The sequence below is a fragment of the Cricetulus griseus genome, chromosome 2 (assembly GCF_003668045.3).
Source record: "Cricetulus griseus strain 17A/GY chromosome 2, alternate assembly CriGri-PICRH-1.0, whole genome shotgun sequence".
Taxonomy (NCBI): Eukaryota; Metazoa; Chordata; class Mammalia; order Rodentia; family Cricetidae; genus Cricetulus; species Cricetulus griseus.
This window is the reverse complement of record NC_048595.1, coordinates 7,222,725-7,236,382: the sequence shown is the minus strand read 5'-3', so window position 1 is coordinate 7,236,382 and position 13,658 is coordinate 7,222,725. Positions and strand designations below refer to the sequence as shown.

The 13,658-nt window shown below is 46.0% G+C and overlaps 1 protein-coding gene across 7 annotated transcripts in view; it reads right to left on the bottom strand.

Moving 5' to 3' along the window:
• Positions 1–6,553: 6,553 nt before the first annotated feature.
• The window catches only part of LOC100770947 (kinesin-like protein KIF1B), a 136,592-nt gene continuing 129,487 nt past the window's right edge, over positions 6,554–13,658 (bottom strand). For 5 of the 7 annotated variants that reach the window (XM_027398251.2, XM_027398253.2, XM_027398250.2 and 2 more), the window contains 4 exons: positions 12,230–12,379; positions 11,708–11,900; positions 11,384–11,502; positions 6,554–10,819 (listed from right to left, as the gene is read on the bottom strand). In XM_027398251.2, the coding sequence (XP_027254052.1) occupies positions 10,777–10,819; positions 11,384–11,502; positions 11,708–11,900; positions 12,230–12,379 (505 nt within the window). In that variant the 3' untranslated portion in view covers positions 6,554–10,776. Of the gene's footprint in view, positions 10,820–11,129; positions 11,220–11,383; positions 11,503–11,707; positions 11,901–12,229; positions 12,380–13,658 lie in introns of all 7 variants that reach the window. The other 2 variants (XR_003481837.2, XM_027398254.1) reach the window with 2 other exon arrangements.

The following is a 13,658-nucleotide window of genomic DNA, read 5'->3' as shown; positions in this document are numbered from 1 at the left end:
AGATTTTTATGTGCATTGGTGTTTCACCTGCCTGCATGTCTGTGTGAGGGTGTCAGACTTGTAGTTACAGTTGTTAGCTTCCTTGTGGGTGCTGGGAATTGAACCCTGGTCCTCTGGAAGAGCAGTTAATGTTCTTAACTGCTGAGCTGAGCCATCTCTCTAGCTCCCCCCCCAATTTTTTTTGTTAGAAAAAAATTCATCTTGTGTGAGGTGCTCAGGGAATTGACTTTGCCAGCCAACAGTTAAATGTCAGAACTGAACTTTAACCCCAGAACCAAGCCCTGGACTTTTTTTTTTTTTAAACAGGATTAGCAAGGCAGGATCATGCCTACTTACAACTTGTACAACTGGCTACATCTGTGTATTGGAGAGTTTAGTTGACTTCAAATGGAAGCCTGTATTGAATTTTCAATGAGGAGTTTGGGAGAACTGCTGTTTGTAGGAAGCATGGCTCTTGTAAGAGAGCCTTAGTGACAGGCACACCTTTCAATTTCAAGGCAACTTTTTCCTCTTTCTGTGGGCTTGCTTCCAATAACAGTTTGTGGGCTTGCTTCCAACAACAGTTTGCAGTCACAGTTTGTTGCAGGAATGGATTGATTGCTCTAGTCTGAGATTTAACAAGGGAAGAATTATGCTGAGTCAATGTGACTAAACACCTGGACTTCCCTAAGTCACCACTGAACAGACATTGCCTTATGCACACATACTCAGAGATCAAATAACTGTTTTTTTTTTTTTAATTTACTACTGTGAAACCCTTCCTTGGATTGTCCAGTTACTACTGCTTCCTAGGATTGTTGGAAAATGAGAGTAGAGTGGCTTAAGAGAGATGAGACCAAGGCCATTGACCCTGGGGGCACCAGTCACATTGGCAAGTATGCTTTATGAGATGCTTAAAACTTAATTTACTTGGAAAACATTTTTTTGGCTTGACCTAACCACATCAGGAAAGGTCAGGAACAGCCAGCCCTCAGAAGGTTGTGGCAGGAGTACTGAAAGTGAGGCCAGCATGAGCTCCAAAGACCTCTCCTCAAAAAAACAAACAAACAAACAAACAAACAAAAAAACAAACCAAAGGGTTGGGTTGGGGATGTACCCTTGTGGTACAGCATTTTTCTAGCAAGTACAAGGCCCTGGGTTCAATCCCTAACACCTCAAAACAAAACTACAAAACAGCCAAAAAACCTCACTCCCTCAGAGCAAATCCTCGGGTGGAGCCCAAGTTTAACTTACATAAGAGAGTGTGTCAGCAATGACTTAGTTGGATACAGACTTGAACATTTCAGCTCTGCTACTGAAGTTGTTGTATAATTCCTATAATTGAGTCCCAGCCAAGCATGGTGACTTATAATCACAGTGCTGGGGTGGTGGAGTCAGGCAGATTCCTGGTGCTTACTGGCCAGTCAGCTTAGCCCACTCAGTGAACTCCAGGCCCAAGAGAGACCCTGCCTCAAAATAGTTAAAAAGTACCTGAGAAATGACACAGGAATGCATAAACACACCAAAACAAATAAATAAAGGTCAGAAAACTAAACAAGTAGCAGAAACGTGCAGTTCCATGAGGCAGCCTGGCTCTCCTCGAAGTGTGGAGAGAGACAGGGCAGCCTTAGACAAGATGAAAGTGAAGTGATCACTTTTGTTTTGTTTTTTGAGATAGGGTTTCCCTGTGTAGCCCTGGCTGTCCTGGAACTCACCAGGTCAGCTCACCAGGCTGACCTCAAACTCACGGAGCTCCACCTGCCTCTGCTTCCTGAGTGCTGGGATTAAGGGTGAGCCCCAGCTTGGTAAACGCCTTTATAAAAACAAACTCAAAGATGATTATTCAGTTCAAACTGAAGTCTGGCAGTTTAGGGGATGCACCGTCTGACATTACACCTGGTGCACACAGGCAGGCCTCCATTTGAAAATCAGCTCTTCCCTCAAGGCTCCATTATCATCCCCTTCTATTACACCATTTCCTTTCTCCCCTTTGCAATAAGAATCTCTACAGGAATTGTCAATAAAGCTGAGCATGGTGGCATACACCTGCAATCTCCGTACTTAGGAAACGGAGGCTGGAAGATAGGGACTTGTAGGCCAGGGAGCTGGGGAGATGACCCAGCGATTAGGAGCACTGTTCATTTCCCAGCACCACATAAAGCCAGTCATGGTAGCACAAAAGGGTAATCCCAGCACTCAGAAGGCAGATGAAGGAGGATCAGAAGTTCAAGGCCATCTTTGGGCTGGAGAGATGGCACAGTGGTAAAAGCACTTACTGCTCTTCCAGAGGACTGGGGAAGATTCTAGAACCCACAAGGATGCTCACAACTCCAGTTCCAGGGGATCTGTTGCCCTTTTCAGGCACCAGGCATGCACGTGGTACAAAAAATAACCAAACTAGGCCCAACTGTGGTGGCGCACGTCTTTAATCCCAGCACTCGGGAGGCAGAGGCAGGCAAACTCTGTGAATTCAGGACCAGCCTGATCTACAGAGTGACTTCCAGGACAGCCTCTAAAGCCACAGAGAAACCCTGTCTCAAAACAAAACAAACACAAAAACAACTAACACAATGCACACACTGCACACCCTCATCTATACTTTAACAGGATCCTCCAAGTTCCAGAAGTAAGGGCACAGGGCATAGCTCACTCAGCTGGTGAGATTGTTTACCGAATTTACACAGCCCTGGGTTTGGCTCCATACCATACAGAGTGGGCCAGGTAGTGCAGGCCGGAGTCTTGGCACTTGAGAGGTGAAGATTTGGAGTTCAAGGCCAACGTCAGCTACACAGCAAGCTCAAGGTCAGCCTGGGCTACAGGAGACCCTGTTTCAAAAACAAAACAGAGAGCTGCTCCAAACCCTCAACTCCTCAGCCCCTGAGACTCAGATTCAGATGAACTGTATTTGCCCCCACCTAATTTGCATCTACTAATAGCAGTTTGATTACTATTAACAGTGACTAGGGCCAGCAGGATGGCTCAGTGGGTTAAGGCACTTGCTACCAAACCTGAAAACCTAGAATTTGGTGACCCATGTGGTAGGAGGAGAGAATGGACCCCTTCAGACTGTCCTTTTACCTCCCACACAGAATAAAAACACCATCTTCTTTTTCTCAGTTGGTTCTGCAATGAACAGTGATGGTGATGAGCGATTCCCTTTCCTGTTGCCCAAACCTGTGGTCATTGCTCAGACATTGTTTTTGGCTCATCAATTTCACAGGATGTGGCAACTGAGTCCTTCCTCTTTGATACTTCCTCACTCTGGTGGCCACGGGCCACTTTGGAGACCTCCAAGCCCATTCCTCTTCCCCACTGTGGGACCTTCATGTACTCAAGTCCTCTTGCTGACCTCTATGGAGTGAAGTGCTTCCACCAGCAGCTACTCACTGCCTGGGGCTTCTTGCCTATCTGGAACCTTCACCTCCACAAAACCCAGCCTGCTCCACCACATCGGGAAGCTTCAGCGCTGCTGTTCTGCGAGGTGCAGCCCAGTGAGCGGCTCTCCTTCCCTCTCCAGCTCCATGGGGATTTTCAGCAAACATAACATTTATTTATTTAGTATACACTGTTCTGTCTGCAGGCCAGAAGAGGGCACCAGATCTCATTATAGATGGCTGTGAGCCACCATGTGGGTGCTGGGAATTTTACTCCGGACCCCTGGAAGAACAGCAGTGCTCTTAACCTGAGCCATCTCTCCAGCCCGAGCAAACATGTTCTCACTTTGTGACAAAATTTCACTACATAATCCAGACAGGTCTCAAATTCAAAATCTTCATGGCTCAACCTCCATAAATATTGGGATTACAGCATGAACCATCATGCCCAGCCCAGCTTCATTAGAAAACTAAATTACATTCATTTTGTGTGTATGTGTGAGCATGGGTGCCAGGATGTGCCTGTAGAGGCCAAAGGGCAACTTGTGCAGTCATTAGTTCTCTTCTCCTATGTGGAAAACTGGGGACAGAACCCAGGTCATCAGGCTTGGTGATAAGTGTCTTTACCTGCTGAGTCATGGCTGCATACACTCAGCTTTAAATGAGACGCATATTAATTCTGTCTTTAACATGTACTGACCTGACCCCACCTCTCACCCTGCATACATATCCACAGTGTCTCTGGAATACAGGGGCCTCTCTACTCTTGTCTCCACGAATCCCACATTGCTTTCCCTCTTGCAAGAATACGTCACAGGCTTCACCACTTTCCCAGTTCACTCTAATGGAATTCCGAGTCCTTAGCCCTCTCTCACCATGTCCTAGCAATGTCCGGGAAACTCCTGTCACTCTGCCCTTTGTTTGCTTCATATTGGAGGCCTTGTCCAAAGGACTTGAATTCTTTGCTTGGAGAGTTCCCTAACAGGATTTACATGGCCTACCCTGTGATACAGGACTCACTGAGTGCTATCTCCTAAGAGGGCCTGTCCTAACTACAGTCTAATTAGATCCATCCTGTCTAGCCATCCCTCTAATCTTGCAGTGGGCTTTGTTCCCTACACTAACATTTACTGCTTCTGACAGACCCCACAGCCTGAAGAGACGAGGCAATGCCTCCCTGGGACAGACACTCAGACACTGTCGGGACTGCCCTAATCGGTATCTGGCTCCTCCATGTGCTCTGCTCAACTAAATCATGTGGTGTTAAACTTCCCACCACCCCCTAGAAGCTTGTGTCTGGCACCCTCTTTGTTTTGGAGATTGCTCTAGGAATTTTCTGAGAGATGTTTCTCCACACCTGGCCCTTAGCCCTTTCGCTTTTAAGATTTATTCATTTATTTTATGTAGATGAGTGTCTATCCAAAGGTACACCTTTATGCCAGACCCACTATAGATGCTTGTGAGCCAGCCGTGGTTGCTGGGAATCGAACTCAGGACCTGTGGAAGAGCAGATGGTGTTCTTAACTGCTGAGCCATCTCTCCAGCCTGCCCCCCTTCTTCTTCTTCTTCTTCTTTTTTTTTTTTTTTGAGTCTCTCTATATAGTCCCAGCTGTCCTAGCACTCACTCTGGAGACCAGGCTGGCCTTCAACTCACAGAGATGCGCCTGCCTCTGTCTCCCGCGTGCTGGGAATAAAGGTGTGTGCCACCAACGCCCAGCTACCTCTCTAGGTTTCTGAGGTCCCCTTCACATTTGTACCATTTATGTGCACATGCACAAGCAAATACACACACACACACACAATACACACACACACACACACACACACACACACACACACTCACACACACTCACACACACTCACACACATACACACACAATACACACACACACACACACACACACACACACACACACACACACACACACACACACACACACACACCCCATTTTCTTTCTAATGCTCTCCTTCCCATTTCATGGCCTGATCTTGGTCTTGGGACCCTCCTAACAAAACTCACTCCTGAAAGGTAATTCTGGGCTTCCCTTCCTGTGCTGACCACTGCATTAACATATTTAACACTGTTCACTCAGTGTTACACATTTGAACACCTCTCACCACAGTGGAGACCTCAGGCTTGCAGTCTGTGGGGGAAACACGCACTCAGTCAGACAGCACACAAGGTGCTGGATGGGCACTCAAATGTCTACTCAATACTTGACTCTTTTTGGTGTTGGTAGGCAGGCTGGCCTGGAATTTGATAGGCATAAGCTCTTAATCCTTCTGCCTTTACACTTCCTGGGAGCTGAGAAACAGTTGTGCACCACGATGCCTGTCTATGTGTTGCTGGAGATTGAATTCAGGGCTTTGTGTATGCTGAGTAACTATTCTATCAACTGAGCTAAACATTCCCAGCCCTGGCCTGCACTCTTGATCCTCCTGCTTTAGCCTCCCCACTACTGAGACTATGGATGTTCACGGCCACACCTGACCACAGTATTGCTTTTGCTTAGGTACAGTTTTCCATGACCGTGGTCCCTTGCCTGTGCTCTTCTCACAAGAGGAAGCTCATGGCAAATTTCAAAGTACTGCCCTCCCCACCCTTCCCCAGATTCCAGTACAATACCACTTATCATGGGTAGTTCTATAAAAGGGGGCTTCAGGAGAATGCCCACATCTTTTAGACAAAATAGTTGCTCCCACATTTGGCAGGAAACTCTTTGAAACACCACCATATATACTTCTCTAGTTAGTTCAAAAAGGAACCTGTAGGTCCCATCATGGTTTTTATTTTAGACACATACCTTTAATAGCAGCAACCAGGAGGCAGAAGTAAGCAGAGCTCTGTGAGTTTGAGGCCAGCCTGGTCTATATAGTGAGTTCCAGGCAAACCAAGATGACACTGTAAGACCCTGTCTCAAAAAAACAAAATGAACTAATAAATAAATTAGCCAGGTGGTAGTAGTGCACACCTTTAAGCCCAGCACTCTGGAGGCAGAGGCAGGTGGATCTCTGAGTTCAAGGCCAGCCTGGCCTACAGAGCAAGTTCCAGGACAGCCAGGTCTACATTGAAAAACCTTGTATTGAAAAACCAAAATAAAATAAAATTAAATAATAAATAAAAAAGAATTATCACTGTAAGAAGCAAAATTAGTATGCAATGACTTTCCAAAGGGCACAAGAATAAAACACAACAAGAGTCATTGATGCACTGGTTGTACCTTTATTATTTTTACCTCGTTCACTAGCAGCTCTGTGATGCAAGGTTACCATACACAGTTAAATAATGTCTGCATTACACATCTAGGGCTATACAGCAAAAGAATCAAGATTAGTACAAATACAAGAACTGTATTTACATTTTGTATACTCAAGCTTCAAACATCAGATATTTACAAAATAAAACATGAAAATGAAATCCAAAATTAATAATGTACATTGTTGCTTGTGCTCAACTCCTTCACTGGGGAGAGATCAGTTTGCAAAGTCTTGGTTCAAAAAGGCCACTTATGCTTCATGGGTTCTGTCACAGCATGGGGATGGTGACGAGAGACTTGGCTCTCAACATGTAAGTACTTTAGAGCCACAAAGTCTAAGACAATGTGTAACCATGAGAAGGCTGGTGGAGTCCTTAGGAGAGCTGATGCCAGAATACACAGCATGGGAAAAAAGACAATTAAAGACATGACAAGCAACGTGTAACATCCAGGATTTGGCATGAGACCAACCTCTGCCTGGACTTTCTGTCTGAGCAGCTATCTACTGGGAGGCTTTTGTCTCTGATTTGCAGTACTGGGGACTGAACCAAGGGCATCACACAGAACTGCCAAAATGCTCTATCACTAAGCTACACCCCTAACCTCTGACTGTGAGCTTTTAACACCAGCTCTGTATCAACTCGTAATTTCTGTAAGATAGTCAGGGTGCTCTTAGGATTTTACAGAGCTCAAGTACCTACTTCATAAATGGCCTTTTGAACGGTAACAGCAATCATCTCTAGCTGATGATCTGACTTACTCCACAGTCTTGGTCTTACCCACTCTTGGCGGATACTGGTTATGGTGGATGGCTGCAGTGCACAGCACCAGAGTTTTATTCAAATGCATTCAGCAGACCTTCTAAGAGCAGCAACAGAATTATTCTTTTCTTCTCATAGAGCAAATTAAAGATTACAATTTCAAAAAGGAACCCAAATGAAAAGTGAAGGACCCATGCCAAACGAGCACCCAGCCCTGGTATTGTTCAGGAGTGCCAGAGTCCCAGCAGGCATCATACAGGGTTAGATCATCCCGTCAGTCCAATGTGCAATTCATTACAGCTGTATAAATATACAAACACCTTACAACATTAAATCTCCCTGTAAACTAGACAAACAGCGCAGGTAATGAAGTCTATGCTTTGAAATACATGCCAGACATCATCTGTCCCTAGACCCCCAAAGACCTTTCATGATCAGCCTTTAGTCCTTCATCTAGACAAGATGAAAAAAATGGAAAAAGTAATAAATATATAGATTCCATGTAGCTGGAGGGGAAAACTAATGGTTTCTTAGTTGATGAAACTTCAGCCCTTGCCTCATCAAGTTTCTCATTTAGGGATGGAGTTCAGAGGCCTGCTCGAAAGCAGCCTGGCCTGTGCTCCTGCCTGACCTTGTGCAGGGACTGCCTGGCCCCGCACAGCCTGGGCCTGAGAGCTGACTGACTCCCAGGGTCGTCTCCCAGAAGCAGGCAAGGCCTGAGCACTGGTCAGGGGGTTATGAAGCTGTACTTGCTTGGGAGAAAGGAGGTGGCACTCACTTTCTGTAATTTTTATGTTTTCATTCGAGTTTTTTTGTTTGTTTAAAGGAGTGCTTTGAAAATTAAAAAAACAATTAAAAGGTAGTCTTCTTGAGGGCTAGTTGTCTTAACTTTCCTACTACCATGGCAACCACAAAAATCTCACCAACAGGTCTTTCCATAAACCCTTCCTCTTTCAGAGCTTCAAGGCAGAGATGACCTAGTCTGGAAATGGAGCATCGGCCCCAAACTGCTCAGATTCCAGTCTGAGCATGGGCTACGGCAAGAGCAGGCAGATAGAAACACACCACCACATTTCCTGGCCTCCTGACGAGGCCGCCTTATCTGGGCATTTGTGAAAGGTGGTCCAGTCCATCCTAACGCTCAGTATTTGCAAAGCAAAGACTCTACACCAGTGTTGTGTGTGTTAAAAGAAAACACAAGTCATGGAGGGTGAGTGGGTCACACAGTTTCCCTCCCTCAGGCTTCACACCTCTCGTCACAGACACGGATCCTTCCATCTAACAGCAGCAACATCGGTGATTTAATTTAAAAGAGACTTTTCATCTTCATTTCCCTGAAATTAGATTTAGTTCTGGTCCAGGAAGCTGTCTCCAAGCACAGACAGAGCCTGCTGGATTTGAGTATACACCAGAGGGGCATGTTGTATCCATTAGACAACAGAGACTTCTAACTACATTAAAACCCTCATACATATGCTTAGAAAACAAGTAACATTACAGTTAGTGACCTATGCTTGAAGGAGAGAAACAAAGTTTTAAAAACCCACCAAAGTATTTGTTGATCATTTTTTAGATAAAAACAGTCTGATTTCTGCCCTTTCTTTTCTTCATGGTCCACTTTTCCTCTTCTTTGCAAGGCAACAGTAACAAAGGGAGCTGGGAGTCCTGTTCTTCAAAGAGAAGCCCAACTGAGAGGTCAGAGGCAAGGGCTACATGCCCCCAGGCCTCCCTAGTGGCTGCTCTGCTGTGGAGAGTGAGCCAAGCAGGGAAATCCATCCTACCACTACACTCGGGTGGAGGCCCTCCCAGAGTGGGGGTGAAAAAACAGGCTGGCAAGACCTGTACACAGCAGCATGAATGAGCCCCAGTCACTGGCCAAGTAACGGAAGGAGCCAAACCAGGGCTTTCTGTGCCCTGCTCAGGCCCCTCACACTTTCGGGCAGGTAAAAGAAGAGCACTATTTTCTGATGGTCTTTTGAACCCTGGCCTGGTTTGTGAGAAGCCACAGAAACTGGGAGCAGGGAGCTCTTCTTCTTTCTAAGGGGGCATTTCCAAATCATGTGGGGGACAGGTCAGGATCCAACAGCAAGCCACCAGACAGCTGAGGACACTCCTCATCCCTAAGTGTCTTCTGATTTGTTTAGAATGGTGGTGGGGACTGGTCAATTCTGGCATCCAGAAAACACAGCCTGCCATGTTGGTTTATAAGGGACAAGCATTATTGGGAATGGCCACTGGATTCCGATGGTGACTTCAAAGTTTATACTGAAGCTACAATTCTTTGATCAAAGGGAGCTACAACAATCACAAGCTGCACTCAGCACTCTCACAGCAACCTTGCTCCAGTTTCTCCCAGAAGTCAAACACTCCCCACTCCCCTCTGTGGGGAATGTATTTGTTCATGGCATCACATAATTCCAAACAGTGTCGCCAGTACCAGGAATGCTGAGGACAGAGTTGGGAAACTCCTAGACAAAAGCCTCCTTCCCGATGCGCAACAGAAAGTCTGCAGTTTCCGCTGTGAGTAACCACAGCCATCATCTAAGGGTTACTCTCCTGAGCCACTGCCCGACCTACTGCAGCAGCCTGGCCTTAAAGGGCCAGCAGCAGCGGCCGCTGCAGGCCTATCACAGACCCTTCCTTCTCTTCCACTCTAAATCTATGCTCTAAGCCCTGATTTGGACAGAGAATTCAATCCCATTTCTGAGCTTTCCACAGCTTTCCCTGAATGGAAATGCAGGGATTAGCCAACAACAACAACAACAACAACAACAACAAAAGATAGGAGGGAAAGCAAGTTTTTTTGTTTTTTTTTTTTTCTCAAGGGCTGACTTGCCAAATGTCTCCTCCCGTAGTCTCTAAGCCATCCAGGAAAAAGCAGTAGTATCATAAATAGGATAAGAGAGAGAGAGAGAGAGAGAGAGAGAGAGAGAGAGAGAGAGAGAGAGAGAGAGAGAGACAGAGAGAGACAGAGAGAGACAGAGAGAGAGAGACAGAAACAGAGACAGAGAGAGAAGTTACCCAGAAAACCAGAGCTATACAGAGACAACAGACAGACAGAGATTATGGAGGGATCTACCATTCAAAAAGAAGCTGAAGTACACTGGAAAATAATTTGGAGGTTTGCTGGATCCCCTCAGGGTTTGGGTGAGTGTGAGTGTATATGAATATGTGTAGTGTTTTTTCCCCTTTTGTTAGGCCACATGCTACAAGTCTTAGCACAAGAAAAAGAAGAGTACAGAACCATGGAGATAGGGAACAGGAGAGCTGGAGAAGTGCTGGATGAAAGAGAAAAGTAGCTAAGCCACAGGATTACATACAAGAATAACCGTTAAGGATCACAAAGAGAATGAGAGGTAACACTTTCTTTATCTGTCGAAGGCGAGCAAGGCTCAGCAGAATTGTTTAGTATTTCAGCTGGCTCGGGCATCTGCGAGAGAGTTTTGACCTATGAGGGAAATGAGAGGCAGGGTTAGAAAACTGATCTGGTCTCCTCACAGGTGACGCTGCAGACCCAGCTTTCTATGACCTAAACAATGGCTAGACTGTGGTCTTCCCTATTTTGGGAACTCTGTGAGATAAGCCCTCCAGAAACAGCTGAATTATGGGAGTCCACTAAAGCACGCACAATCTTTACTCAGTGCCCCTATCTATAGACATCTTGAAAACTAAAAACAAAAGGAGATTAAGCAGTGAGCACACGTGTCCTTATGGCTGAGGACACAGAGACCTTACTAGAAGCAGGGGCTCCTTCTCACCTTATACCTTCATTACACTCTTGGCTTCCCTCTATTTTCAGCCCAGTTAGAATGACATCTCTTTTCCTATTTATGCTGGTATCTCAGGGACTAAAAGCAAACAAGAGAAGGAAATTGATTCCTAGAGCCAGGCATGGTACTATACACCTGTAGCCCTGGCACTTGGGAAGAGGTGGAGAACTTGGAATCCAGCCTGGGCTACACAGTAGAACTGTCTCAACAAGACAAAATGAAAGTAAAGAATAGCCCTTTACCTTATTGTGCCAGCCAAAAGTGGGTTAAAGGCATATAACCAGTCACTCATGTCCTTGTCGTTGAGAGCTTGCAAAAGGACCCCGCGGTGCTTTGTGCACACAGCAAAGGTGTTAGGTGTCTGGAGAGAAACAGGAAGTAAATGAGAAAGTTATTGTAGAGGATGAGAAGGGGAGCCATCGTGCCATATTCACAGGGCGCACAGTACTTCAAACAGAAAGTTGAGGCAATCCAGACATGAGGTTGGGCCCATCCAAAGACCAGAGTGCCAAAACTGTAAAGAGAAGGATACAGGAAGCAACAAAAATCAGACAGGACAGACTGACCTTCACCATGGCCTGCTGGTCCTCACTGTACTCCACCTGGGCTGTAGACAGGTTAATGACGCCACGCTCTACTGGGTCTTTGTCACTGTTATAGATGAAGACATAAGGGCGACGAACCACAACGAAATGCTTAGCCCAGTTGCTGGAAAGTGGCTCCTTGAAATGCAGGTATCCCTTCTTAGATACCACTGACCTAAGGGAGTGTAAAAGAAGTCAGTTTCTCCTAAAGTAAATGACAATAAGCTGAGAATCGTCAACACAGGCTTCCACTAGGCAAGCCCTCAGATGCAGTAGGACATGCAAATGGTTCATTTGGCCTAGATTCTCATTGGTCAGTGCAACACAGAAAAAGAGCAAATGCCACAACAACGCAGAATGCCAGGCTCTGTCCGACACCTGATGCACACAGCAGAGCGAGTGGGAGTACTCTCGGCTGGACAGGCTTGCACATAGGCACTAGACAACCACTCCTGATGCCTGTCTCTCCTCTTTGGCAAGAAGTGAGACAGGCACAGTACTCACCCTGCTCTCACTTCTTCAATGTCTGGGACAAGATTGAGAAATTCATGTTTTCCTGCTCGGGCCAAATAGGGTGTCTCCACAGTTGGGATGATCTGAAACTGTTCAAATTCTTGGCAGGGACTAGAGGCACGAGAGTTGGCTTCTGGGGTCCTTACAGGGGAAGAAAAGGGTAAGAAGCACTTCAGGAAGATCAAAGCACATGGACACCACCCTACCAGGACACAGTGCCTCTGCCTGAGTACCAGAGCAAACACCAGCTTCAGAGTTCAGCTAAGACAAGCTGGTGTTACAAAGGTAATTCTCAATTCAACTTTATGCTGTCTTTGCAAAAGGACACTGGGGACCACAGCCTCTCCTGCTATTCTCTGAAAACAAGCACTGAATATGAACTCTATTCCCTTGTGATTTTTCTATCAGTCTCATGGCCAGACCTGAGGCAGCGGTTCTCAAAGCATGGCACTTGACTGGCAGACTTCACAATCAGAAACTCAGGGAGCTGCTTGGCCACTGTACTGTAGCAAGTTTCCAAGGGTTTTTAGTAAGCCCACCATCTTAGGGGACAGTATAGAACGCAAGCAATAAGAAGCATCTAGCTTCCTAAGACCACAGGAGCAGGGTGGTGAACTGCACCATCCCTTAGGTCTCTGTTCTGGTTGTGTTAGGGACCTCCTAGAATGGCTTAATTTGATGATACTGTACCTTTCTGATTCTAAAACTGTATTTTGCTATTTCGTGTGTGTGTGTGTGTGTGTGTGTGTGTGTGTATGTTTGTGTGTGTGTGTGGTGTGTGTTTGTGTGTGTGTGGTGTGTTTGTGAGTGTGTGTGTGTGTTTGTGTGTGTGGTGTGTTTGTGTGTGTGTGTGTATGTTTGTGTGTGGGGGGTGTGTTTGTGTGTGTGGTGTGTGTTTGTGTGTGTGTGGTGTGTGTTTGTGTGTGTGTGGTGTGTTTGTGAGTGTGTGTGTGTTTGTGTGTGTGTGTGTGTTTGTGTGTGTGTGGTGTGTTTGTGTGTGTGTGGTGTGTTTGTGAGTGTGTGTGTGTTTGTGTGTGTGTGTGTGTTTGTGTGTGTGTGGTGTGTTTGTGTGTGTGTGTATATGTTTGTGTGTGGGGGGTGTGTTTGTGTGTGGTGTGTGTGTGTGTGTGTGTGTGTGTGGTGTGTGTTTGTGTGTGTGTGGTGTGTGTTTGTGTGTGTGTGGTGTGTTTGTGAGTGTGTGTTTGTGTGTGTGTGGTGTGTTTGTGAGTGTGTGTGTATGTGTGTTTGTGTGTGTGTGTATATGTTGTGTGTGTGTGTGTGTGTGTGTGTGTGTGTGTGTGTGTGTGTGTGTGTGTGTGTGTGTGTGTGTGTGTGTGTGTGTGTGTGTGTGTGTATGCAAGCTCACGCATGAGGAGGCCAGAGGTCAACACTGGATACCTTCTTCTATCATTCCCCACTT